General features: G+C 47.2%; 1 protein-coding gene across 1 annotated transcript in view; it reads left to right on the top strand.

Annotated features, from left to right (window-relative positions):
- The window catches only part of BANF1 (barrier to autointegration nuclear assembly factor 1), a 41,467-nt gene extending 15,430 nt beyond the window's left edge, over positions 1-26,037 (top strand). Inside the window, exon 3 of the mRNA XM_069207846.1 lies at positions 24,618-26,037. Within this exon, the coding sequence (XP_069063947.1) occupies positions 24,618-24,764 (147 nt within the window). The 3' untranslated portion in view covers positions 24,765-26,037. The remainder of the gene's footprint in view (positions 1-24,617) is intronic.
- Positions 26,038-26,581: the final 544 nt, after the last annotated feature.

The raw sequence follows: 26,581 nt of genomic DNA, 5'->3' as shown, positions 1-26,581 counted from the left end.
TAGCAGATGACATAAGTTACTATGTCCAAAACCCACTTGTCGTTTGTGATCTGACACCAACGTTGCAGGTAATGTGTCAAAGAAGGAGATGTAGCCGGCCCTTGGAGGCTGTCATTGCCTGCAGGAGGTGTCCCTAGATTGTCTTCCCGACTTTCTCTAGGAGGAGGTCTGTTGTATGCCTCCGCTGGAGGCTGCCTCTGATGGTATTGAGGTCTGGAAGATTGGAATTGAGAAGAATAAGCTGGTACCTGAATGATTGGTAACCACCTCAAAAGGAAGAGTGCCCTCTACCCCTCGCTCCTCGAAAGTATGTGCGCTTATGCTGCAGTGATCCTAAAGACCTGGCAGTATCAGTGTCTGCTTTGATTGCTTGAAGAGCATCATCCACATGTTTGCCAAAAAGGTCTTGTCCATCATAAAGGAGGTCAAGGATTTTTGTTTGGACAATTGGTCGAAAATGTATGGCCTTAAGCCACCCTTGACGCCTTAAGACAGCTGAACTAGCCAGTAGCCGAAACCCCATAGCGGCAGCCTCCAAAGCAGTCAATAGCCGCTGCAGACATGCGCTGACCTTCAATTAAAATCTTTCTCGCTTCCGACTTGCTGGAATCCGGAAGATCATCTACAGAGTGAGAAATTTCCAACCATAGCTGCCTGTCATATCTGCTGAGGAGCGCCAGGGAATTTGCAGCATGGACCACAATGGCAGACATGGAAGAAAATCTCTTTCCAGTGTTGTCAAGGCGCCTACCATCCTTGTGTGGAGGTGCAGATAGAGGTGCTGAAGGGTTTCTAGAGTATAGTTGGGCAGCCTGAGAAACTACAGAGTCTGGTTTTGGATGTCCCACCAGGCAAGCAGGGGTATCTTCTGTCGCTTTATATTTCTCGTCCAGCTTTGGCAATACCACTGGCACCGTAGCAGGGTTCTGCATAATTTTTTGTCCCGGTTTCCATACATGGTCTATAATAGGGATTGCTCTGTCTACCTTCCTATGCGGCTCTTTAAAGTCATAAGAAGCAATCCTGCTGTGTGGATGGCATTTGGAGCTCAAATTGTACAGCCGCTTTTTCTAATAGATTATGAAAAGATACAATATACTTTGGCGGGGATTCAACTGAAGTTGGCTCCAGTGAAGGGGGTGCTGGGAGTACATAGTCATCCTGTTCATCTGCTCCGAGACAACTTCTCCTCCAGCCGCTTCGGCTGGCGAGGCCTGGGCTTGTGGACTTTGTGGAGCTTCAGGAGGAATTTGCGGCACAGCAGGAAGAACTGGTAGAGGTAACGGAGTACATGGTGCAGTAACCACTGGTGTAGGATCTTTTGCCGACTGTGGATGAAAGCGCTCCCTATAATCCGCCAGCATGGTCTGTAGGACAGAAACAAGACCAGAAGGTAAGCACACCATTCCTTGCTGTTGCTGCTGTGGGGCTGGATCATAATAATGCTGATCATAATAGGAGTCATCATCAGAGTACTCCTGACATTTAACATGCAACTGGGATGGACTCCTGGCTACTCCAAACAATGTGTCCTGATCTGATTCTTCATCATCCTCACCAGCTAAAAAACGAGATGGCAAAAGTCTTGACACCTTACATGGTGATGTGACAGACGGTGTCAAATGAGTCTTTGAAAGCCTCTTGAGAGGAGTATGCTCCGCAGATTGGTATAAAGGCAATGTTGATGGACTTTGCTGGAAACATTTTGACTGTCGATGAGAAAAAACCTATTGGCGTCGACGATATCGTAGTTACAGGAAACATTGTTGACTGTGTGATCGATAGTACCGTTGACGGAGGTACTGTCGGAAGCGTCGGCGGCGGAGGTGTCGTAGATGAGGGCATCATCGATGGAGGCACCGTCGACGAGAATAGCGTTGACGATATGGGGCGTCCCATCGACCAGGATGATAGTGTCGACGAGGATCCTGCAGCCGTTGACATTGAAAGAGTGACTATAACCGGCGTCACTGATGAAATAGTCGTGGATGGTGCTGAACTTGGTTTCTTGAACTTGTGGGGAACCTTCGGAGGTGCAGTAGCCGGTTCAGAAACTTTTTTTTTTTTTGTTTTGTTTTTTTGAGGATTTTTTGAGGCATTCTGTGCCTGTTTTCTTCCTCTGCTGAGAGCTATGACTTTAAAGAAAATGGCCCAGATGATTTTTGTGCCATTTTTATTAGGTGGCTCTTGAATATCTGAGCCTGCCTGCTTTCTTTTAACAGGTGTTTTAGGAGCAGAAATAGGAGGAGGCGCTATCCTCATCAGAGGCTGAGTGGCTAGTCTTACCTCTCTGAAGCCACAACAGCAGACGACCCTCTCTGTCTTTCAAAGTCTTTGTAGAAAAATTTCTACATGTTTTGCAGTCCTTTGTTTTATGGCTGGGATATAAGCAATAAATGCATTTCTCATGTGGATCCTCCACAGATAATCTTTTCTTCAAACAAGAGACACAGGATCTAAAAAGGCCTTTCCTTGGTGTCTCTGACATGGCAGCCAGTTTGAAGCACCGGAGAAGAAAAGAAATTCCCCAAAACTCAAGTAGTAGATCTCCTGAGAGAAAATATTACGCAGAGCTCAAAGGAGACTCCTCAGCACAATGTGCGGTGGAAAATCTGAGGGAAAGCGGCTCCTCGCAGGAGGTTCTAAGGGGTGAGGCAATCTGATTGGTTCAAATTTGAGTTTGGGTCTATTTGAGAAAATTACTGTGATAGGTTATTCTATTGAGGCCTAGGCCATGTATTTTATGTGTTCAGTTTCAGGCCTAGGTTGTATATTCCACCGGGGACTCCCATCTCGACGACGGGGAAGTATTCAAGCCTGTGAATCTATTAAAGTTCCAATACTGGAGTAATGCGTATCTACCTTGCATGCCCTTTTTGAACCAAACACGATGAAGAGTTTTGGCCTCTGTAGCCTCTCCTTTAGGCTGCGTAATGACATTCTTAAGTGACTTTGCAGGCCTTCCTGAAGAAGGCGAACATCAACACTTGACATTTTGAGAAAGGTGCTCCAGGGTCCCCACAGGTGGATCGAACCCCTATAAGAGAACTGGGGTTACAAGTAAGAAACTATTTCTTCCTCACAGAATTTTGGGTAGGTGCTTGAAAGTGGACCTTCCTTCATATCATAGGGAATGAAATAGTAGATTTTGTTTGTTTTTTGTTCTGGCCTAAATCTTGATGCTCCAGTGTCACCCAAATTGGTTTCGGGGGCATCATACCACTGCCTCCACGGTGTGGGCGGGGTCCCCTCGTGTTTCCAAGAAAGGTAGTGGAAAACTTGGACTGGATTATGTATGAAATACTGAAGAAAACAGAATATATTGAAACACTGAGACACACTGGATTAAATAGTACACCTAGTGAGGTTTGCGAGCATCACTTGTACCCCTGCTGCACTAGAATATAAAAATTGTAATATTTATATGGTACTCCATATGTACTATTAGGAAGTTATTTTTGAAGAATCACAGGCACTATAAACATACAGGTGAGGCTGTCACTGAAACACCAGTAGCAAGCTGAAGAAGCTGTGCATAGTTTTAAAGGTGTGCTTGTCCCAGTGATAATTACTAGTAAACAAACTAACTACATGTGATGGAGGCAGCAGAGAATCCTTTAATGTATTAATGGTTACAGAATTTTTTGAAATTGCACTTTTACTCTGTAAACAAATTGTCTAAGCTGTACTCAGAATCTCCATTTGGGAGGGGGTGGGGGGACAGCTGCGTAATTTGCAACACATGTGAAAAAGAAATGTGATATACATTGTACACTGCACGGTGACCATTCTCAAAAGCTGGGATAGGTATATGTCCCCAGCATCTTAAGACAGCCTCGTTGTGTCGGTGAATGCGCTTGCATACACTGTTGCATAGTGCGCGCTGCACAACATTTTAAACGCCACTTCTTTCTTTGTAATCATGCTGAACATGCCCAATGTTTTAAGATGGCCGCCTGGTACTTATAAAGTTTGAAAAGGAAATAGGGCTTCCAGTTTGTGTGCAGCTACACTTAGTCCCTCTCTCTCTTGGTGTGCTGGAATGAGTTTCCATGCTGAAACAGGAAACCTAAAGGACCTACTTTAATTTGTTCACGGCTATTCACATATCTTACAATATCAATCAGAGGCTAGTCATGCTCTGCAACACACCTCTGAAGTTTGCCAACAGTCATGAGAAATAGCCATTGAGACAAGTAAGCCGCATCTGTCAAAGAACCAGGTTGGGCTTGTTATGTGGAGTGTTCTAATTGTTTAAAAATTGACCCGTGTTTTTTACGGCAAAAAAAAAATGGGCATGAACGTTTAGCCAGATAGGAACCCTTTTTGTCAGTTTTTCATTTCTGCTGGATCTCTTGTTGTTCTGATCTCACCTCAGAGCTGCATGCAGTCCTCACAGTTCAAAACAAGGGCGAAAGGAGAAGAAACAACAATAGTTCCCCAGCCATTCCTGGTTCACAGTAGTGGAGCAGCAGCACTGTACTCCTTTCTTATCCCATCCTCAGGCCCACTCCCCACACAGATTCAGTCGTGGACCTGCACGGTTACAGCTGCCATAATAAATACACTCTTGCCTGTTACCCCCCCCCGCCCCCCCCCCCCCCCCCCCCCCATATCCCTGCTTTCAACCTCAGTTAATTAATACAACACATTAACCTTTGGTGCCAACCAGAGATACCATCCACTGGCTTAACTGTGGGTTGAAACCTGTAATCAATCCTGGTTCTCTGCTTGCACAAAGCCTGTGAGCCTAGGTAAATGCCTAAAACGCATACTTTAATAAGCACTTGTCAATTCCTAAGCAGCATCTGATGCATTAAGGTGAATCGCCTCAGCTGCTAAAGAAATATTTTGTGGCATGATTTAAACTCCGAATACTCTCAAGGCTCTGCTTGTGCACGTAGGTGCAGACTGGTATTCGCTTAGGGTAGACTCTGTTAAATGAACCACAACTGCAACCAGGGTTTGTACAAAGCGCTACAAGGCCCATTGAGGAGTGAAATTTGCGATACTGAATTGTTCCATTGCATAATGCACTATTGTAGGAAGTTGGCTCTGTATGCACTATTTCAAAGTAAGGAATAGTATGCACAGAGTCCAAGGGTTCCCCTTAGAGGTAAGATAGTGGCAAAAAGAGATAATACTAATGCTCTATTTTGTGGTAGTGTGGTCGAGCAGTAGGCTTATCAAAGAAGTAGTGTTAAGCATTTGTTGTACACACACACACACTCGGAGACAATTCCAGGCCAATAGGTTTTTGTATAGAAAAATATATTTTCTTAGTTTATTTTAAGAACCACAGGTTCAAATTTTACATGTAATACTTCAAATGAAAGGTATTGCAGGTAGGTACTTTAGGAACTTTGAATAATCAAAATAGCATATACACTTTTCACATAAATCACACACAGCTATTTTAAAACTAGACACTTAGTGCAATTTTCAACAGTTCCTGAGGGGAGTAAGAGTTTGTTAGTTTTAGGCAGGTAAGTAAACCACCTACGGGGTTCAAGTTTGGGTCCAAGGTAGCCCACCGTTGGGGGTTCAGAGCAACCCCAAAGTTACCACACCAGCAGCTCGGGGCCGGTCAGGTGCAGAGGTCAAAGTGGTGCCCAAAACGCATAGGCTTCAATGGAGAAGGGGGTGCCCCGGTTCCAGTCTGCCAGCAGGTAAGTACCCGCGTCTTTGGAGGGCAGACCAGGGGGGTTTTGTAGGGCACCGAGGGGGACACAAGTTAGCACAGAAAGTACACCCTCAGCAGCACGGGGGCGGCCGGGTGCAGTGTGCAAACACGCGTCGGGTTTGTAATTGAAATCAATGGTAGACCAAGGGGTCTCTTCAGCGATGCAGGCAAGGGGGGGGGGGCGGGGGGGTCCTCTGGGTAGCCACCACCTGGGCAAGGGAGAGGGCTTCCTGGGGGTCACTCCTGCACTGGAGTTCGGAATCTTCAGGTCCTGGGGGCTGCGGGTGCAGAGTCTTTACCAGGCGTCGGGATCTGAGGAGCAGGCAGTCGTGGTCAGGGGGAGCCTCGGGATTCCCTCTGCAGCCGTCACTGTGGGGGCTCATGGGGGGGGCAACTCTGGCTGCTCACGGTCTTGCAGTTGCCGGGGAGTCCTCCCTGAAGTGTTTGTTCTCCACAAGTCGAGCCGGGGGTGTCGGGTGCAGAGTCGCAAGTCTCACGCTTCCGGCGGGAAACGCAAGTTGTTTTAAAGTTGCTCCTTTGTAACAAAGTTGCAGTCTTGAGTGAACAGAGCCGCTGTCCTCGGGAGTTCTTGGTCCTTCTAGAGCAGGGCAGTCCTCTGAGGATTCAGAGGTCGCTGGTCCCTGGGGAAAGCGTCGCTGGAGCAGTGTCTTTAGAAGTGGGGAGACAGGCCGGTAGAGCTGGGATCAAAGCAGTTGGTGTCTCCGTCTTCTCTGCAGGGTTTTTCAGCTTAGCAGTCCTCTTCTTCTTAGGTTGCAGGAATCTGAGTTCCTAGGTTCTGGGGAGCCCCTAAATACAGAATTTAGGGGTGTTTAGGTCTGGGAGGGCAGTAGCCAATGGCTACTAGCCCTGAGGGTGGCTACACCCTCTTTGTGCCTCCTCCCAAGGGGAAGGGGGGGGGGGGGTCACATTCCTATCCCTATTGGGGGAATCCTCCATCTGCAAGATGGAGGATTTCTAAAAGTCAGAGTCACCTCAGCTCAGGACACCTTAAGGGCTGTCCTGACTGGCCAGTGACTCCTTGTTTTTCTCATTATCTCCTCCGGCCTTGCTGCCAAAAGTGGGGCCGTGGCCGGAGGGGGCGGGCAACTCCACTAGCTGGAGTGCCCTGTGGTGCTGTAACAAAGGGGGTGAGCCTTTGAGGCTCACCGACAGCTGTTACGGTTCCTGCAGGGGGAGGTGTGAAGCACCTCCACCCAGTACAGGCTTTGTTACTAGCCACAGAGTGACAAAGACTCTCTCCCCATGTGGCCAGCAACATGTCTCTAGGGTGGCAGGCTGCTAAAACCAGTCAGCCTACACGGATAGTCGGTTAAGGTTTCAGAGGGCACCTCTAAGGTGCCCTCTGGGGTGTATGTTACAATAAAATGTACACTGGCATCCGTGTGCATTTATTGTGCTGAGAAGTTTGATACCAAACTTCCCAGTTTTCAGTGTAGCCATTATGGTGCTGTGGAGTTCGTGCATGACAGACTCCCAGACCATTTACTCTTATGGCTACCCTGCACTTACAATGTCTAAGGTTTTGCTTAGACACTGTAGGGGCACAGTGCTCATGCACTGGTGCCCTCACCTATGGTATAGTGCACCCTGCCTTAGGGCTGTAAGGCCTGCTAGAGGGGTGACTTATCTATACTGCATAGGAAGTGTGAGGTTGGCATGGCACCCTGAGGGGAGTGCCATGTCGACTTACTCGTTTTGTCCCCACCAGCACACACAAGCTGGCAAGCAGTGTGTCTGTGCTGAGTGAGGGGTCCCCAGGGTGGCATAAGACATGCTGCATCCCTTCGAGACCTTCCCTGGCATCAGGGCCCTTGGTTCCAGGGGTACCAGTTACAAGGGACTTATCTGGATGCCAGGGTGTGCCAATTGTGGAAACAAAAGTACAGGTTAGGGGAAGAACACTGGTGCTGGGGCCTGGTTAGCAGGCCTCAGCACACTTTCAAATCAAAACTTAGCATCAGCAAAGGCAAAAAGTCAGGGGGTAACCATGTCAAGGAGGCATTTCCTTACAACTTTTGTTCAGACTACAGTCTCATTTAATCTCTGATTCGCTATGAGCATACTGAGCTGCTGTATATGTTACTCCTAATACAATTAATTCCAAACACAAGACTTTTGTAGTACTGCACTGGCCCCCAAAGTATGACTGCTAGCATAAATGGATATCTATTGCTTACAGTTTCTTCAATGAATCAAGGTTCAGCACACCTTTTCTTTCCTTTCCGTTCCCTCCCCATACTTCTTCCCTCAGCCCACTTATAGATATAGGTATAATATAGAAGAGCCAGTGTCATAACAGCAGCGATGTAATTATAGTTGATAGGTAAACTGTGGCTTATTAACAGCCGACACACAGCATCAAAACTGGGTTTGAGGCACAGCCACTCATCAGCCCCTACCTTGATTCCTCAACCATCTTTTCCCAGACAACCTGCCCTACCAAAATACTAGGCCATTAGACCCCTGGGAGGTTCGCCTTGCCCTCAGCAGTGTGGGAAACGTGAAAGATAAGGAGCCCAGAAGTGAAGGGGCAGTGCCTATGTCAACCCAGGAAATGTTGCTTGTTCAGTATTGGAACTTTCATAGATTCACATGCTTGAATCATTACCCGTCCACAAAGTGGGAGTTCTGCGGTATCATAACGTGCACTACGCATTAGTATATTAAGCTGCGAAGGCAATGGAAAGTTGAACATACTAGCCTCTCTGTCCTTTTTTTTTTTTTTTTTTTTTTTTTTTAATAGACAAAAAAAAAGGCCAAATATGTCCAATGACCAGTTGACCAGTCCGACGACAGCACCCTTTAGAGCCCTCACCACAGAGGCGCCACTTCCTCAGATTTTCTACCGCACATTGTGTGATGGGAGTTTCCCTGAGATCTGTCTAGTTTTCTCTTCAAAACAGCTAACGTTTCTCAGGTCAACTTTAAAATTCATCTTAATTCATCCTGTAATATTCTGACCATGTCAGAATTTTAAAAAAGGGGCTTATTTAAACCATGTAAGACCTGTGGCAAAAAGAGACTACACTCAGAGGATCCTCAGAGAGTGTATGTACAGTCTCTATCCAGACCATTAAGTTAAAGATTGCTAAATGTGTCATGCGTTCTCACAGAAAATACTACTCTTGTGGTTACAGGGGTGTCTTAAATCAAAGGAACATCCAGTCTCTGAAGCAGAGAGTGATGACTCTTCAAACAGAACTAAATCCCACAAGAGAGAAAGCTCACAGGAAGGTGAACCTTCGAAGCCCCCTGAAAACGCACTTACAAAATCTCACCATGGGCAATCTGGAAACAGAGAACTACTGCTTCTGTGGCAAAATCTCCTCAAAGTTCACTCCTGAGCCCTCAGTACCAGGTATTAAGGGAGTTTCTCTGAGGAAAACCTCATAAGGGCTTCCTTTATCAACAGAGGTTACTTCTGACAGAAAATCAAACCCTTCATCTCCGTCGATGAGTGTCCACCATCAGAACGTTGATTTTTCACAACAGCCGCATTGCTGATGATGATATCCTCGTCTCCATTAGCGTCAACAACCGTCTCCTGCAAAATTACATCAAAGGTGACATCTACGAAAAGAGCACCTCTCTTCCAAACGTCAGAACGCCATCTAAAAAGTTGTCGGCGATGCCAAAACCCTCATTGTCAACCGACTTGTCGATGAGCAAGATAACACCTACACCATTGCCGCCGACTACAGCCCCTTCGACTGCTTTGAGGAGAATACCGTCGACGACACCACCTTAGACAAAGCCATTGTTGACGAGTACTGACGTCATCCACACCGTTGAGGGTGTTTTCCTCATTCGAAATTACTACTAAAAAAAAATCATCGGAAGCAAAGCAATCTGGATCTCTGTCAACAGTAAACCATCGTAATACCACTGACGTCCTTAATACCCACAACAAGCATGTCAGTGTGTGGACTATCCTCGGAGGAAGTTTTACTTCCAGAACACACCTCACCAAGTAAGTTTACGCCATTTCCACCAACTCATCTCCTAGATGACGATTCAGACGATGAGAGAACTTTCGGGGTGGCTCACAGACCTTCAGAATTACAAGGTAAATACCAAGACAATGAAGAGGACGATGATCCATGTATGAATCGTCCCGATAGTACTGGTCAACATGCACAAGAGCAAGATCAGGTCTGCTCGCGCACGATCAACTGGAGCAAGCAGTCCACGTTCCACAAGATTTGATATTCAATCTGCAAGCAATCCTTTAAGGCTACTACAAATGATTTCCTGAACCTGCTCTGTCTGCACATCCATCGCAGTTTCAAACCCCAGCGAGATCACCTCCTCGAGTGCCACTCACTCGTCCTACAACACTGCCTTTATCGGTGCCCCCATCATCAACAATGCCATTAGCAAATCCGCTGGCAAACGACCGAGATACCTCAGAAGAGGAACAGCAGAAGGTGAGATAAGGGACAAAGCCTCAACTGCTACAGAGTGGAATGATTACATCGTACAACCACCACCTCCTGTAGACTCCACCAGACGATATAGGTGGTTTTTATAACCTAATAGAACTTACAGCAAAGAGGTTCCAATTACCCCTTCTGTCCAAGCAGACCGCTTCTACGATTTTATGGAGCCCATGAAGAAGTCGGAGAAAGCAGTACCCATAATATATTTTATCTGACAAGAGGGTATTCACACTATGAAAAATCCAGCAGCCATGCCCAGGCTGGATCAAAAATACAAAGTACCGGATGATGCACCAGCATGTTTAGTAGGCTGTCCAAAGCCAGAGACTGTTATTAGTCAAGCGGCTCACAGGCGCTCCAAAAAACCCTCTGTACCTATCCCTACATCATCAGATAAAGCTGGTCGCCGCCTTGATTCTACTGGGAAGTGATTCTCTAGTATGGCAGGACAGTTCGGGCAGCTAATTCACTGGCAATTCTTGCTAGATTCAACAGACCAATGTGGGCAGACTTGTCACAGTTCGTAGACCTCCTGCCGAATGAATCTAAAGAGGAAGCCAGAAAAGCTCTCCAGAAGGGAGAGCGAGCTTCTTTTGGAGATAATAGACTGTGCCACTGACATTTCATCAGGATTTCTGCAGTTGGCGGGAGCAGTTGTACTTGGGAGGCGCGCCTGGCTGAAAGCCAAAACCTTTAGGCCAGAAGTGCAAAGCAAAATTTTAGATATGCCTTATGATGGTGAATCATTATCTGGGAATTATATAGATGATGCACTGCAAGCCATTACGACTGATACAGCCAGATCATTGGGTACATTGCAAACAAAAAGGCAGCCCTTACGAGGAGCAGAAGCAGGCACCCCTTTTTCTTATCAAGGAGGATTTCAACCTTACAGACAGCACTCTCAAGCCTACCAAGTATAATAACGTTCACAGTACAACCAGCAGTACAGACAGCTGTCTTCTGTAGCCTACAGGCAACCAACTAGAGGAAAACAGCCTACCAGGGGTTGAGACACTGCTAGGAAGCAATGACCTTCCACCACTACTGGCTACTCCATATTTCTAATAAAAACAGATGCTTAGGAAGTCAAAATTCCCTTTAAAAAATAAAAATAAAATGTTAAACATCAATGTGCTGGTGTAACAACTGGGTCCTGGATGTCACAGCATTAAATTAATCAACAAGCCCCTGAATGTCCCACCCAGAGGGACCACCCCCTTTACATCTACTGATGAAAATTTCTCTTATGATAAATAAGAGGGCAATAGAAAGTGCTGAAGCCTCAAAACGGAATGGGCTTCTACTCCAGTTCAGTGTAGTCCCTTTTGGTTTAAAGTCAGCTCCTCGAATAGTCACAAAAATGTTTGCTCCGGTGGCAGCCTATCTAAGTCAGAGGAGTTCCAGTATTCCCATACTTGTTGGTTGATCAAAGCTCCCACAACTCAGTCACAGCACATACAAATGTATGTCTCATGTTGTTCGAGAAATTGGGTCTCATAATGAATCTTCATAAGTCATCGCTCACTCCGAGGACGAAACTAACCTTCTGGGTGCAGTTCTCAACAACAGCACAGACACCACTGCGCCTTGTTGGACAGACAAAGATTCAGCAATTGGCCCAAAAACGTATCAAAAGAATGCCTGTTTCAATTTGGATATACAAGTCGTTCCTGGGAGTGCTATCTTCCTGCATTTCTCTGATCCCAAATTAGAGGCTTCACATGAGGCCACTGCAAGAGGAGATAGACAAGCAGTAGAACCAATCACAAGGATCATTCAACTACATCATTCGACGTCCTCATTCAAATCAGTCCGATAATGGTATCTTCCATGCAGCGGTGGGCTCAGAAGAAGTATTGCAGAAGGATTAACATTCCTACCACCAATAGCAGGTATTGTGATAAGACATGTCTCTACAGGGATGGGGCGCTTACCCACAGGATTTATTCATCAGCGGAAAATGCTCCAACTCGGACAAGAGGATGCACATCAATCCTCTCGAACTAAAGGCCATAGCTCTAGCACTGCTTGTTCCTCCAGAGTTACAAAATCATCCGTGCTCTGTGTAGGAAAGTACCATCTTGCCTGGCATGTTACCCCCATTTTTACATATGTCAGTTTGTTTTTGCCTGTCTCACTGGGATCGTCCTAGCCAGGACCCCAGTGCTCATAGTTTGTGGCCTGAATGTGTATACCTGTGTAGTGACTGACTGTGTCACTGAGGCTCTGCTAATCAGAACCTCAGTGCATATGCTCTCTGTGCCTTTAAATGTGTCACTATAGGCTAGTGACCACTTTTACCAATTTCAATTGGCATACTGGAACACCCTTATAGTTCCCTAGTATATGGTACCTGGGTTCCAAGAGATCCCTATGGGCTGCAGTATTTCTTTTGCCACCCGTAGGGAGTTCAGACAAAAGAGCTTCTGCTCCTCGAAAATCAGACGCACGTTATTTCACAGCCATTTTCACTGTACTTAAGTAACTTATAAGTCACCTATATGTCTAACCTTCACTTGCTGAAGGTTAGGTGCAAAGTTACTGAGTGTGAGTGCACCCTTGCACTAGCAAAGGTGCCCCCACATAGTTCAGGGCCATTTCCCCAGACTTTATGAGTGCGGGGGACACCATTACACGCGCGCACTACATATAGGTCAATACCTATATGTAGCTTCACAATGGTAACTCCGAACATGGCCATGTACCATGTCTAAGATCATGGAATTGTCCACCCATGCCAATTCTGGTATTGGGGAGCCAATTCCATGCATCCCTGAGGCTCCACTATGGACCTCGGGTACTCCCAACCAGCTCACTGGGGTTTTCTTTGCAGCTACTGCTGCTGACACCCCACAGACAGGGTTCTGCCCTCCTGGGGTCTGAACAGCCCAGTCCCAGGAAGGCAGAACAAAGCATTTCCTCTGAGAGCAGGGTGTTACACCTGCGCTCTCTTTGGAAATAGGTGTTAAAGGCTGGGGAGGGGTAGCCTCTCCGAGCCTCTGCAAATGCTTTGAAGGGCACAGATGGTGCCCTCCTTGCATAAGCCAATCTACACCGGTTTAGGGAACCCCCAGTCCCTGCTCTATCGCGAAACTGGACAAAGGAAAAGGGAGTGACCACTCCCCTGTCCATCACCCCCAGGGGTGGTGCCCAGAGCTCCTCCAGTGTGTCCCAGACGTCTGCCACCTTGCTTCCAGAGCTGTGAGGGCACTCTGGAGGCCTCTGACTGGCTAGTGCCCGCAGGTGACATCAGAGACCCCTCCTGATAGGTGCTTACCTGACTAGTTGGCCAATCCTCCTCTGAGGGCTATTTAGGGTCTCTCCAGGGGGCTTTTCCTCAGATAACGACTTAAGAATCCAGCAGGACTACTCTGCGCATCTCTCTTGGACCGCTGACTGCTCTAGGACGCCTGCAAAACTGCAACAAAGTAGCCAGAAGACTACCAGCGACATTGTAGCACCTAATCCTGCCAGCTTTCTCGACTGTTTCCTGGTGGTGCATGCACTGGGGGCTGCCTGCCTTCACCCTGCACTGGAAGCCACGAAGAAATCTCCTGTGGGTCGATGGAATCTTCCCCCTGCTCTAGCAGGCACCAAACTTAAGCGTCACTGGTACTCTGGGACCCCTCTCATCCTACAAGGGGTTCTGTGCACATTTCAAAGAAATCCTGCATGCCGAGCCTAGGACCCCAGCATTCTGTCCTGCGATACTCAGCTCCCTCAGTTGATCTCTGGTGTCGTGGGACCTCCTTTTGCAGTGTTGAGGCAACCGCTGTGTTCAGACTTCTTGAACCCATGTTCAAGGACTTCTTCAGGTGCTTCCTGCTTGTGCGTGGGCTTTCTGCGTTGCTGAGGGTCCCCTCTGTCTCCTCTCCCAAGTGGCGACATCCTGGGCCCGGGCAGCACCCTTTTTCTCTAACCACGACTCATGCAGCTAGCAAGGCTTGTTTGCGGTATTTTGCCAAGGAAACAACTCTGCATCCTCCAGCACGCCGTGGGACATCTTCTGCACGAAGAAGTACCTGCCACCTTTCGTCGTTGCAGAATCTTCAGCTTCGTCCATCCGGAGGCAGCCATTTTGCACCTTCATCTGGGGTTTTGTGGGCTCCTGCCAGCAACTCCCCTCCCCTGCGGACACTATCGCAACCCTGGGACTTGGTCCCCTTCCTTTGCAGGACCTCTGGGTTGCAGTCTGTTGTGGTCTGTGCAAAATCCCTTATCACAACTTTAATGTGTTTCTGGGGAAATAGTCGTACTTTACTCCTTCTTTCCAGGGTCTTGGGGTGGGGTATCTTGGACACCCTTAGTGTTTTCTTACATTCCCAGCGACCATCTACACACTACACTAGCGTAGGGGTCCATTTGTGGTTCACATTACACTTTCTTAGTAATTGGTTTGTGTTACCCCTAGGCCTATTGCATCCTACTTTCCGACTGTTTTACTTACCTGATTTGGTTTGTTGTATATATATTTTGTGTATTTTACTTACCTCCTAAGGTAGTATATCCTCTGAGGTATTTTTGGCACATTGTCACTAAAAGAAAGTACCTTTATTTTTGGTAACACAGAGTATTGTCTTTCTTATGACATAGTATCTATATGATATAAGTGGTATTGCATGAGCTTTGCAAGTCTCCTAGTTCAGCCTTGGCTGCTCTGCTATAGCTATCTCTATCAGCCTAAGCTGCTATAACACTACTAATCTACTAATAAGGGATAACTGGGCCTGGCACAAGGTGTGAGTACCATTGGTACCCACTATAAGCCAGGCCAGCCTCCTACACTCATCAGAACGGACAACACCAAGTACAGGAGATTTGGAAGTGGGCGAGAGTGGAACATTTATCTGGACCTTCAAATGTACCTGCGGACACACTGAGCAGACTGACCTCAACCTTCCATGAATTTGGGGGGGTGATCACCATCTGCTATTAAAAGACATTCACTTGATGGGGGGGGGGGGCACCAAAACTCGACCTGTTTGCGACCAGGAACAACCACAAATGCTAGTACTACACAAGTTGGCATCACCAGAAAGGATCGCGGGGAGATGCATTTTTGCCAAGATGATCAAAAATATTTGCTTACGCTTCGAAAAATAGAGTGAACCATGCAGGATCGTCCTCAATGTTCCCAGATGGCCTAGACAATTCTTGTACACAGAACTTCTCCTACTATTCGTACAACCGCACATACACCTAACACCCAGTCTCACGAAGTTAACAATGAGCCAGATCCTGCACCCCAAGCCGATAGCGCTACATTTATCACCCTGGCTCCTAAATTCCATGAATTTGAAAACCTAAACATTCCCTCTCATTTGTAGAGAAAGTCTAGCCAGAGCAGATTCCACCAACAAATTGTATAAACTAAAATTAAAAAGTTTCTGTATTTGGTGCTAGCAAAGAAATTTACACCCATTTAACTCCACTGCTGTCCAAATTTTGCCATATCTCTTGCATCTAGCAAAATCTGGCCTTGCCCATTCATTCATTAATAAAGATTCACCTGGCAGTAATATTTCGTTTTTAGGAGGGCGGACAAAACACCTTCTTTTTGGACATCCAGAGTTATCAAACACTTCATAAAAGGACTTTTCAGGTTTTTTTTTCCTCCGTGAAGAAACCTTCTCCTACCTGGCATCTTAATATTGTATTAAGTCAGCTGATGAAAGGCTCATTTGAACCTGCCCACAAGGCAGACTTAAAATATTTTACTTTGGAAAACTGCACTGCTACTAGCACTAACATCTGCCAGAAGGCTTGGTGAGATACAAGCGTTTACTATAAAATAATCTTTCATGCAGTTCAAAAAAGACATTATTCTCCTTAGGACTAACCCTAAATTCATACCTAAAATATCTTCGGACTTTAATCTAAATGAACCCATTGTTGTACAAACACTTTTTCTGAATCCTCAAACGAGGGGAGCAAACTCTTCACGCCTTGGATATTAAGAGGTGCATCAAGTTTTATTTACATAGACACAATAGTTTCACAAATTGTGCCAGGTATTTGTGACATTTGGTAATTTGATAAAAGGGTTTCCAGCATCCAAAGCCACAATCAGAAGATGGATTGCAGATGCCATCCATTTCTTCCGTACAAAAGCAGGAAAACCGTTTAAGCATAACGTGAAGACCCACATCAACAGCTCTATTTTGAGGGTGTGTGTATTCAGTAGACCTGCAGAGCAGCAACATGGTCCAGCAGACACGCCTTCATTCGGCACTACTGCCTGGGTGAGGCTAATAAATCAGATGCAGCAGTGTGGCAAGCTGTTTTACGCCATCTAGTCCAATAAGGTGAGCCACATTCTTATTACTATTTCCCACCATCTGCTTATTCTGTATATGCCTGTTATTTATAGTTACAAACTGCTGGCTATTCTTATTTAAGCATGTGAATCTATGAAAGACCCAATACTGGTGAAGGAAATAAGTTACTTACCTGTAACTGTAGTTCTCCATTATTGATGTTTCATAGATTCACATGCATCCCACCCTCCTCCTCATAGTGGCTCCCTTTATTGAGTTTTCAGCATTAACTCACCCTTGTCCAGGAAAATCTGAGGAACTGGAGCCTCTGTGGTGAGGGTTCTAAAGGGTGCTGTCACCTAATTGGTGTGGACAACATTGATCCTTTTTTAAAAAAGGACATAGGTTATTACGTTAAAGTTTGCATTCCCTTTAGAGCCTGTTATTCTAATGCATACTGATTGTTATACCGTGGGACTCCCACTTCAACTGGGAATGATTCAAGCATGCGGATCTATGAAAGATACAAATACTGGAGAAATACAGTTACAGGTAAGTAACTTTATTTTCATCTCCTTCCTTCATAGTTGGCCTCACGATATTTCGATGAGTGAACCCCTGTCTGCTCCTTGTCCGTATAGCCTTGGAGAATGTGAGGACTTGGAAAGACAGGCAATCTCACTGACCCTCACGACCCACTACAAGGAACCCTAGGCATTACCTGATCTTAAGGTGGTTGAGGGACACTTCGGAAAGGGTGGGAGCACTGGGATAAGCATACTTGGCCCCATTGGTCCAAGAGGCCAATGAGAGGGGGGGGCTGCCCAGTACAGCAAGTCCAGTGGCACCAAGTTCAAAGAGGAAGGGGGCCATCTTCACCCCGGTAATGGGTCTTTCTCCTTACCAGAGGCATTGAATTGAAAGGACAGGGTGGTGTGTTTCTTGCTATCTTTAAAAGTCCATGGCACCTTTTGTGATCAGCAAGCAGCACATACCGCCTGCAAGGGGCCCCTCCACTCTGGTTCAGGGGCCATAGAGAAGGGAGGAGGAGCATGAAGGGCCAAACCTCTCCCAACCGTGCACCCTTGACCGACCCGACCCCCCTCCTTTCCACTCCCCTTTCCCCTAAGTGAAGGTGCTAAGTGCACCTCACCCAACTCATCCATATACCCTCTGCTTCTGGAGAAAGTACAGACACCATTCTTGTGCTCCGTGGTGCAGTAAAAGACAGTACTAATAGGGACTAGTGTGGCCCGACTCGGCATGAATTTCATTAACCAAGGTATTGCGGCTCGCCTCCCAAACTTCTCCAAGCCCCTTGCTCCTGCATGGCCATGTACTTTTATCAATCCTGTACTGGCTGTCTCCCATCTCCCCTGCCACACACCGCACGCAGTGCAGATGCTGCTGCACTCTATTCATTTGCTCAATCCCCAGATTAGGGTTAAATAGCCTCCCAGCTGCCACCCCAAAGGCCAAGTTGCACTCTAAATTTCTGACTGCGCTAGACCAAGATTTCGGCTAGTCAAACCATGTATATTCTTTAACATCCCTCCTTCACCCACCCCCACTTCTGCTCCCTGAAAGCGGCTTCCAGTAAGGCCCTTGCTCTAGGCATTTCTCCAACTTTTCTTGAAGGGGAAGGGGGTGGGTGAACAGTCACTGCGGAGCCACACTGCACCACATATCCTTGTGCCGAGGTGCTGCTCTAAAGTTTCTGATGGATACAACTACCTGTGGATTCCTCACCTCATGAATACTCCCATGGCGCCAGCATTCTACGGAAATCTTCTTACTAGTCTCTGCACGTCGACGAGGACGTCACTGTCTCGCACGCGACGCCGTCTGACGTCATACAGGCAATAAGAGGTCCTCGACGACGTGCGGACGTCAGTTCCCTTTTTTCCGTGCATTCGAAACGGTTATCTTCGAGGGAGCAACTGTTACTCTTGCGGTTACAGTGTATATCTTGCTGCGTACTCTTTCTCTGTGGAAATAATGTCGCAGAGAAAGTCTGGATTTAAGCCTTGTCGTGAGTGTGGAGGCAAGATGTCGGTGACGGATCCTCATTCCGATTGCCTTTGGTGTTTGAGCTCCGACCACGACGTCTCGACTTGTGATTCGTGTCAGCACATGAATCCGAAGGCCATTAAAGAACGCGAGGCGAAGCTGTTTATGGCCAAGTCAAAGGAGAAGCATCACAAGAAAAAGTCTTCTCCAAGACATCGGCGTCATCGAGACTCCCGGCGCTGTAGAGAATCTCGGCGTCATTCAAGGGAGGCTCGTTCCAGGTCTCCGGATCGGCGCCGGAGGACATGGGAGGTCAGCCCCACGGTGACGCCGCATCCTTCGACGCCGTTGCTCTCTCCGACGTCTCCAACTTCGCCTGGACAGGCGTCGGTGATTGAGGTATTGGAGCCTCAGGTGTTTTCTCCGGCGCAGACGCCGAGGCCGGCGTCGGGGTCGCCTCCGAGTCAGGCACCCCAGTATCCGGCTTTTCCCACCCCTGGAGCCGATAGTTCCGCATTCTTGAATGCGATGTATGCCATCTTCCAACAGATGGCTCCAGGGGGTGCTCCGGCTGGGCCTTTGGCCTTTTCTTTGGGTGATCCTGCGCCTCTTCGGCCGGCACCCTTTATGCCCTTTCTCCCGTTTGGGAACGTGGGCTCGGCGCCAGTGTCGGCGCCGGTGGCCGCTCCGATGGCTTCGGGGGGATTGGCCCCAGGGATTTCCATCCCGTCGACGTCGAGATTTCGGCCTGTGACTCCGGTGGGTCCATCCGTTTCATCTGCTCTTCAGTCGGCGCCGAAGTTACCTGTGGCGCCGGATGCGGCGTCGGTGGCTTCGGAAGATCGGCGCCGATCTCCGACTTCGGCGGAGGTGTTGTCGACTCCGCGGATTGAGCAACGACTGCATTCAAGGAGGCGTGCTCTCCGGGTACTAGAGGAGCAGGAGTACCAACGAGCCCTAGAGGAAGGAGAGCTAGAGGACTCGGGTGATGGGCTGCGTGGACTGGAGTCGGCCAGTGGGCTGGACACTTCCCCTGAGTGGGACCTTTCGTCCCCGGGGGAATATACCGAGGAAGCTGCTTCCTTTCATACAGTGGTACGGAAGGCAGCTAGTTTTTTGGACCTGCCTTTGCCGGTGGTGGAGGCGAAACAAAACCTTTTGACAGAGGTGTTGCATCCGGCCTCAGCCGCGGCGGAGCCTCTATTACCTTTTAATGACGCTCTGCTGGATCCGGTTTTAGAGGTGTGGAAGAAGCCGGCATCTTCCCCAGCAGTTCACAGAGCCGTGGCCAGGAGGTATCGGGCGGCTCCAACTGATCCTGGTTTCCTATCTAGGCACCCTACGCCGGAGAGCTTGGTTGTGCAGGCCTCCTGTTCGTCCAAATCAGCGCCTGGTTCTTTCCCGACGGTGCCTGGGGACAGAGACTCAAAAAAGCTAGAGGCGCAGTCGAAGAAGATTTTTTCGTCCTGCAGTCTGGCGTTAAAAGCCACTAATGCGACCTGTATCCTGGGGAGGTATATTCATGCTCTGATGGATGACATCTCCTCTTCGTTTACAGAGCTTCCCCAGGGTCTTTTGGATCTTGTCTCTGATGCCCAGGCTGCTGCGACCCAAATTATCCAGACGGGACTGGATACCACCGACTCGGTAGCCAGAGCAATGGGCACAACTGTGGTGGAAAGGAGACAGGCCTGGCTACGTAACTCGGGCTTTTCGGCAGATGTACAGTCCACATTGTTGGATCTCCCGTTTGATGGGGACAAACTGTTTGGGGCTAAGGCTGATTCGGCCTTGGAACGTTTTAAGGAGAGCAGGGCCACGGCTAAGTCGTTGGGACTCCAAGCTCCTTCTTCCACGGCCTCTTCCAGATTCTTCAGGAGGTTTCGTGGATTTGGGCGTGGCTCTTCCTCCTCTTCCTTTCGGGGAAGATATCAGCAACCTGCCTCTTCCCATCCCTATAGATCTTTTAGGGGGAGGGGTAGGGTCCGCACCAGGGGAGCCTCTCAGCAGCACTCTGCCTCTTCCTCATCCTCTGGCGGGGTGCAGCAGGGGAAGCAGCCTTAGGCTTCCACCATTTCCCACTCACTCCTCTCCTGTAGGGGGAAGATTACAGCATTTTCTCACCAAATGGGAGACTGTTACGTCGGACACTTGGGTTCTCAGTGTTGTGGGAAAAGGCTACACCCTTCCCTTTCGGGAGTTTCCGCCCCTCATCCCGCCCCGCCCTTCGTATTGTTCACAAGAACACCTCCTGTTGCTAGAACAGGAGGTAGAAGTCCTCCTTTTAAAGGGCGCGGTGGAGTTGGTCCCGGAGCAGGAAAGTGGTCAAGGAGTTTACTCAAGGTATTTCCTGATTCCCAAGAAGGATGGTCGTTTGAGACCAATTCTGGACCTGAGGATCTTGAATTGGTTCCTCAAGCAGGAAAAGTTCAAGATGCTGACCCTAGCACAGGTGCTTTTGGCGTTGAACATGGAAGACTGGATGGTGTCTGTCGACTTGCAGGATGCTTACTTTCATATCCCGATACTCAAGTCACACAGGAAGTATCTCCGGTTTGTGGTGGGATCGCAACACTACCAGTTTGCGGTCCTTCCGTTTGGTCTTACTTCAGCACCTCGAGTCTTCACGAAGGTGATGTCGGTGGTTGCGGCAGAGCTCAGAAGGAAGGGGATAGCAGTATTCCCTTACTTGGACGATTGGTTGATCAAAGCCAAGTCCCCGGAGCTTGTGTTGCGTCATCTGCAGTCAACAACCCAGTTGTTGTTCGACCTGGGCTTTTCGGTGAACGAGCCCAAATCTCACCTGGAGCCCTCTCAGCGCCTCCTGTTCATAGGGGCAGTACTGGATACGACATTGGGTCGGGCCTTTCCTCCGCCTCAGCGGATTCAAGATATTCAGGATTTGGTTCCAATGTTTCGAAATGGAGCGGTAGTTCCAGTCCTCAAGGTCCTTCGTCTGCTCGGTCTTTTTGCCTCCTGCATTCTGTTGGTCACGCATGCTCGCTGGCACATGAGGGCTCTTCAGTGGTGCCTCCGAAGGCAGTGGTCTCAACACAGAGGGGATCTAGAGGGTACTGTCAAGATCTCCAGAGATGCTGCTGTGGATTTGAAGTGGTGGATTGCAAGCAACAATCTTTCACAAGGAAAACCGTTCCAGCAGTCGCCACCAGTGGCCACAGTCATAACGGATGCTTCCACTCTAGGGTGGGGAGCTCATCTGGGGGATCTGGAGATCAAAGGTCTTTGGTCTCCAGAGGAACAGATTTTTCACATCAATCTGTTAGAGTTACGGGCTGTACGTCTGGCTCTCAAGGCCTTCCTCCCTTCCCTTCGTGGTCAGTCGGTACAGGTCCTAACGGACAATACTACCACGATGTGGTACATAAACAAGCAGGGAGGAGTGGGGTCGTACCTTCTCTGCAGAGAAGCTCTTCGACTATGGTCCTGGGCAAAGGACCATCGGATTTGCTTGATAGCAAACCATCTGGCTGGAGTCTTGAACGTGCGTGCGGACAGTCTCAGTCGCCACTTCTCGGCAGACCACGAGTGGCGTCTCCATCCAGATCAAGTCCGTTTAATCTTCCAGAAGTGGGGGTTTCCTCGGGTAGATCTGTTCACCACTCGAGAGAACGCGCATTGTCCGTTGTTCTGCAGCCTTCAGTATCCGATGCAGGAAGCATTGGGGGACGCGTTTCAAATGACCTGGTGCGGCCAGTTGCTTTACGCGTTTCCTCCCATACCCTTGATTCCTCGAGTATTGAGGAAGATTCGCCAAGACCGGGCTCTAGTAATCGTAATAGCTCCGGATTGGCCAAGGAGGGTGTGGTACTCCGACCTTCTCCAACTCTCAACGTGCCCGCCGCTCCGTCTCCCTTTCAGGGCAGACCTCCTCTCGCAGTCGCAGGGGCAGGTTCTACACCCCAACCTCCAGAGTCTGCACCTACATGCCTGGAGGTTGAACGGGGCAACCTGAGTTCCTTCTCTCTCCCGCCTGAGGTAGTGGATGTTATATTAGCGGCCAGGCGACACTCCACTAAATCTATCTACGCTAATAGGTGGTCTAAATTTGTTGCGTGGTGTGGAGAGAGGCAGATTGATCCTTTACAAGCTCATCTATCGGACGTTTTGTCTTTTGCTCTATCTCTGGCGCAGAAAGGTTGTGCAGTGGCTACCATTAAAGGTTATTTATCGGCCTTGTCAGCCTTCATATGTCTTCCAGACCAACCATCTTTATTTAAATCCCCTATTGTTATCAGATTCTTGAAAGGTCTTCTAAATCAATATCCTCCAAAGCCATTCGTTATGCCGCAATGGGATTTGTCCTTAGTCCTGACTTTCCTTATGGGGTCCCCTTTTGAACCTATGCATTCTTGCCCCTTAAGGTATTTGTTTTTAAAAACAGTCTTCCTGATAGCTATAACATCAGCAAGGAGAGTGAGTGAGTTGCAGGCCTTATCAGTAAAACCCCCTTATACAACTTTTTATGGGGATAAGGTGGTGTTGAGGACCAAGGCTGCTTTCCTTCCGAAGGTTGTTTCACCCTTCCATTTGGCTCAGGCAATTACTTTGTCCACGTTCTATCCTCCGCCTCATCCTTCCAAAGAGGAAGAAAGACTGCACCGTCTGGATCCAAAGAGAGCGTTGAGCTTCTTTATCGATAGAACAAAGGATTTCAGGCTGGAGGATCAGCTGTTTATTGGATACGTGGGCAAGAGGAGAGGAAAGGCAGTCCACAAGAGAACACTATCCAGGTGGGTTGTTCTTTGCATTAAAATATGTTACTCTTTGGCAAAGAAGGATCCTCCTGAGGGCATTAGAGCTCATTCCACCAGAGCTAAGTCGGCCACTTCGGCCTTAGCCAGAGGTGTTCCTGTGGTCGACATCTGCAAGGCCGCAACTTGGTCGTCCCTTCACACTTTTGCAAAACATTACTGTTTAGATTCTGAGGTTAGAAGGGACGGCCATTTTGCACGGTCAGTGCTGCAGGATTTCTTGGTTTGACCATTTAGGCACCCACCGCCGGGCGTGGTACTGCTTTGGGACTCTATTCATGAGGTGAGGAATCCACAGGTAGTTGTATCCATCAGAAGAACGAGTTACTTACCTTCGGTAACGACTTTTCTGGTGGATACATTAGCTACCTGTGGATTCCTCACGGTCCCACCCGCCTCCCCGTTGCCTTTATGGTCTTGCCAAGTAATCCTTGAGTGCGCTCCTCTTGATCTTTGAGGGTGCAATAGATGTATATATATAATATATTTATATATATATATATATATAATATATTTATATATATATATATATATATATATATATATATATATATATATATATAGGTATATGTGTATATATCTTTATGTATATACTTGGTGTGTGTATATATTTTTAAAAGAGAGTTTTTTATATATATATATATATATATATATATATATATACATAAAAAAGATTTACAGTTATTCATACAATGTGGTGTATTTTTACAATATAATGGATGTTGCTTTGTTCTTTCATTGCATTGCCTGGTTGTTCTCATGCACGTAAAAAATGATTGGTACTGACGTCCGCACGTCGTCGAGGACCTCTTATTGCCTGTATGACGTCAGACGGCGTCGCGTGCGAGACAGTGACGTCCTCGTCGACGTGCAGAGACTTAGTAAGAAGATTTCCGTAGAATGCTGGCGCCATGGGAGTATTCATGAGGTGAGGAATCCACAGGTAGGTAATGTATCCACCAGAAAAGTCGTTACCGAAGGTAAGTAACTCGTTCGTCTGGCTCCAGTCTGACGCCAGGGGACTATTCAAAATGCGAGGAATCTGTGGTTGGAAAAGAGTCTCTACCAGAAAGTGTTAACTGGAGGTATGTAATGTCCTGTCTTTTTGTACAGTAAAGTGATAATCAATTGAAAAAAACATGGAGCCTTAAGAAAAGCTCTAATATGTTTCAGAAACTGACTTCAATCTCATTCTGTTTCAAGTCAGGCCTGTTTTCCAGACCTGATGATGCTAAATAGTTGGACTAGTTATTTATGGAAAACCTCTTGAAAAAGAGATACAGAAATAAAAGGTTCACGTTTTTGAAGATGTGTAAGCTGAAGTTTTTCCTAGATTTCAAGCCTGCCTTTGCTTTTTCATCAGTGATGTTAACTGGTCTGTACTTTGCTTTTGACACTTGTCTTATGTTTTTTTTTTTTTTCTTTCTGCCAGGCGTATGTGGTGCTGGGACAGTTTCTAGTGCTCAAGAAAGACGACGAGCTATTCAGAGAGTGGCTGAAGGACACATGCGGTGCCAATGCAAAACAAGCGAGGGACTGTCATAGCTGCCTGAAGGAGTGGTGTGATGCCTTCTTGTAAACTTCAGTGAATACACCACAAAATATTTTTGGGGAGTCCTCGCAGTTAGCCAATCAAAACAATGCACCACTAGACACTGAGCTGAATCCCACTACAGTCTGCCCCCAACCCCATTCTTCCAGCCCCATAGTAAATCTTATTTTAATATTTAACAGCTCATTTATTGAAATGCCATTTCAGTTATTAAATTTTATAGCTTGTAGTGCAGCTTGATGCCCTTTTCCCAAAGGGAATTCTTTGGAGAGAAACAGACTATCTGAATTGTCTACTGGAAATTCGATGTATTGTGCTTTTTGTATAACCAGTAAGCACTGGACTGGGTTCTGACATACATAAATACATTTGAGCCACACTGAAGTGTATAATTCAAGGGTACTCTTCTGCTTCAAACAAATAATTTTTTGTAGATGTGGTGGTCTGTTGCATGTTTTTATTACAATCCTGACTGTCTTTTAAAAAAATGAAAATGCGTTCTCCTTGGTCTTTTATTTGTATTTACATGCTACCACCATCACCACACAAGTTGATACTTTTGAAGCCCAGACCATGATACTGTTGTGTGTAAGGTACGGAGAGCCCTGTAGTTACTTGCAATGCAGGTGGGTAGTACATGAAATATTTAAACCTGCTTGATGTTTGGTTTCACCAGCCAAGAAGATCTGTTTGAGGCCTCTCTGCCTAATGCTTAGTTAGACACAAAGTCTTTGTGCACTTCTAATTGTGCACAATAATATGTGCACACCTAATTAAATCAGAAGATGTACCAAAGATGCACAGTAGAATGGAGGTGGGAATGGTTATTGGTATTGAGTGCTGTTACCTTTCATTTGGAATTGGGGCATGCATTGGAAGTGATATTCATGTGGCTGTACAGATTTAAGTCGAACTTGATGAGGAAAAAACAAATTGCTTGCGTTAGTGCACAATTTCAAGATACCAGATTACAATCAGCTTCACAGTGTATTTCTGATGCCTCGTTTTGGGGAAGGCTAACTACTAAGCCTTCATTTGCATGTTCAGATTAAAGGGAGGTACTTCACCAAACAGAACACAAACTTGGTGTTCTCCTTCCCTTCTTGCTCTGTTCTTATTGGCTTCAACCTAATTCACTTGTGGGAAACTGGCCGTGTCGTTCTGATGCATGTACGTTACTGGAGAATTTTCTCGAGTTCTATTCTTGGATAACCTCTCGAATTTTGTTTTAGACAATGTTTTGGGAATTAAACAAAAATCATTGCATATTTTTAAAATAAAAATAGTTTGCTAACTCGTACTTGTAATGAAGTTCTTTATTGGGCTATGCATTGCATTGATTAACTTTACAGTGTGAGCTATTGAATCATGTTTGTTCGGTGGCATGTGTAGCTGCAGATTCACATGTTGTGCATAGTCCGCCGTCTGGTGTTGGGTCGGAGTGTTACAAGTTGTTTTTGTTCGAAGAAGTCTTTTCGAGTCCCGAGACCGAGGGACTCCTCCTCCTTTGTTCCATTGCGCATGGGCGTCGACTCCATGTTAGATTGTTTTTTTTCCGCCATCGGGTTCGGACGTGTTCCTTTTCGCTCCGGGTTTCGGGACGGAAAGATAGTCTTAGCTTCGGAAAACTACATCTGTATTGTTTCGCTCGGGATCGGGTAAGAATAGAATCGACACCGAATCGTGAAGAGCTCCGGTAGCCCTTTGGGGTAATTTCGATCCCCCGTCGGGGCCTGGTCGGCCCGACCTCGTGTAACATTGACACTGATGGAACGGACCCCGTTCCGATTCTGTCCTAAATGCCACAATAAATATCCATATACAGACCAACATTTGGTCTGTAA

The sequence above is a fragment of the Pleurodeles waltl genome, chromosome 9 (assembly GCF_031143425.1).
Source record: "Pleurodeles waltl isolate 20211129_DDA chromosome 9, aPleWal1.hap1.20221129, whole genome shotgun sequence".
Lineage (NCBI taxonomy): Eukaryota > Metazoa > Chordata > Amphibia > Caudata > Salamandridae > Pleurodeles > Pleurodeles waltl.
This window is presented reverse-complemented; position numbering and strand designations above follow the sequence as displayed.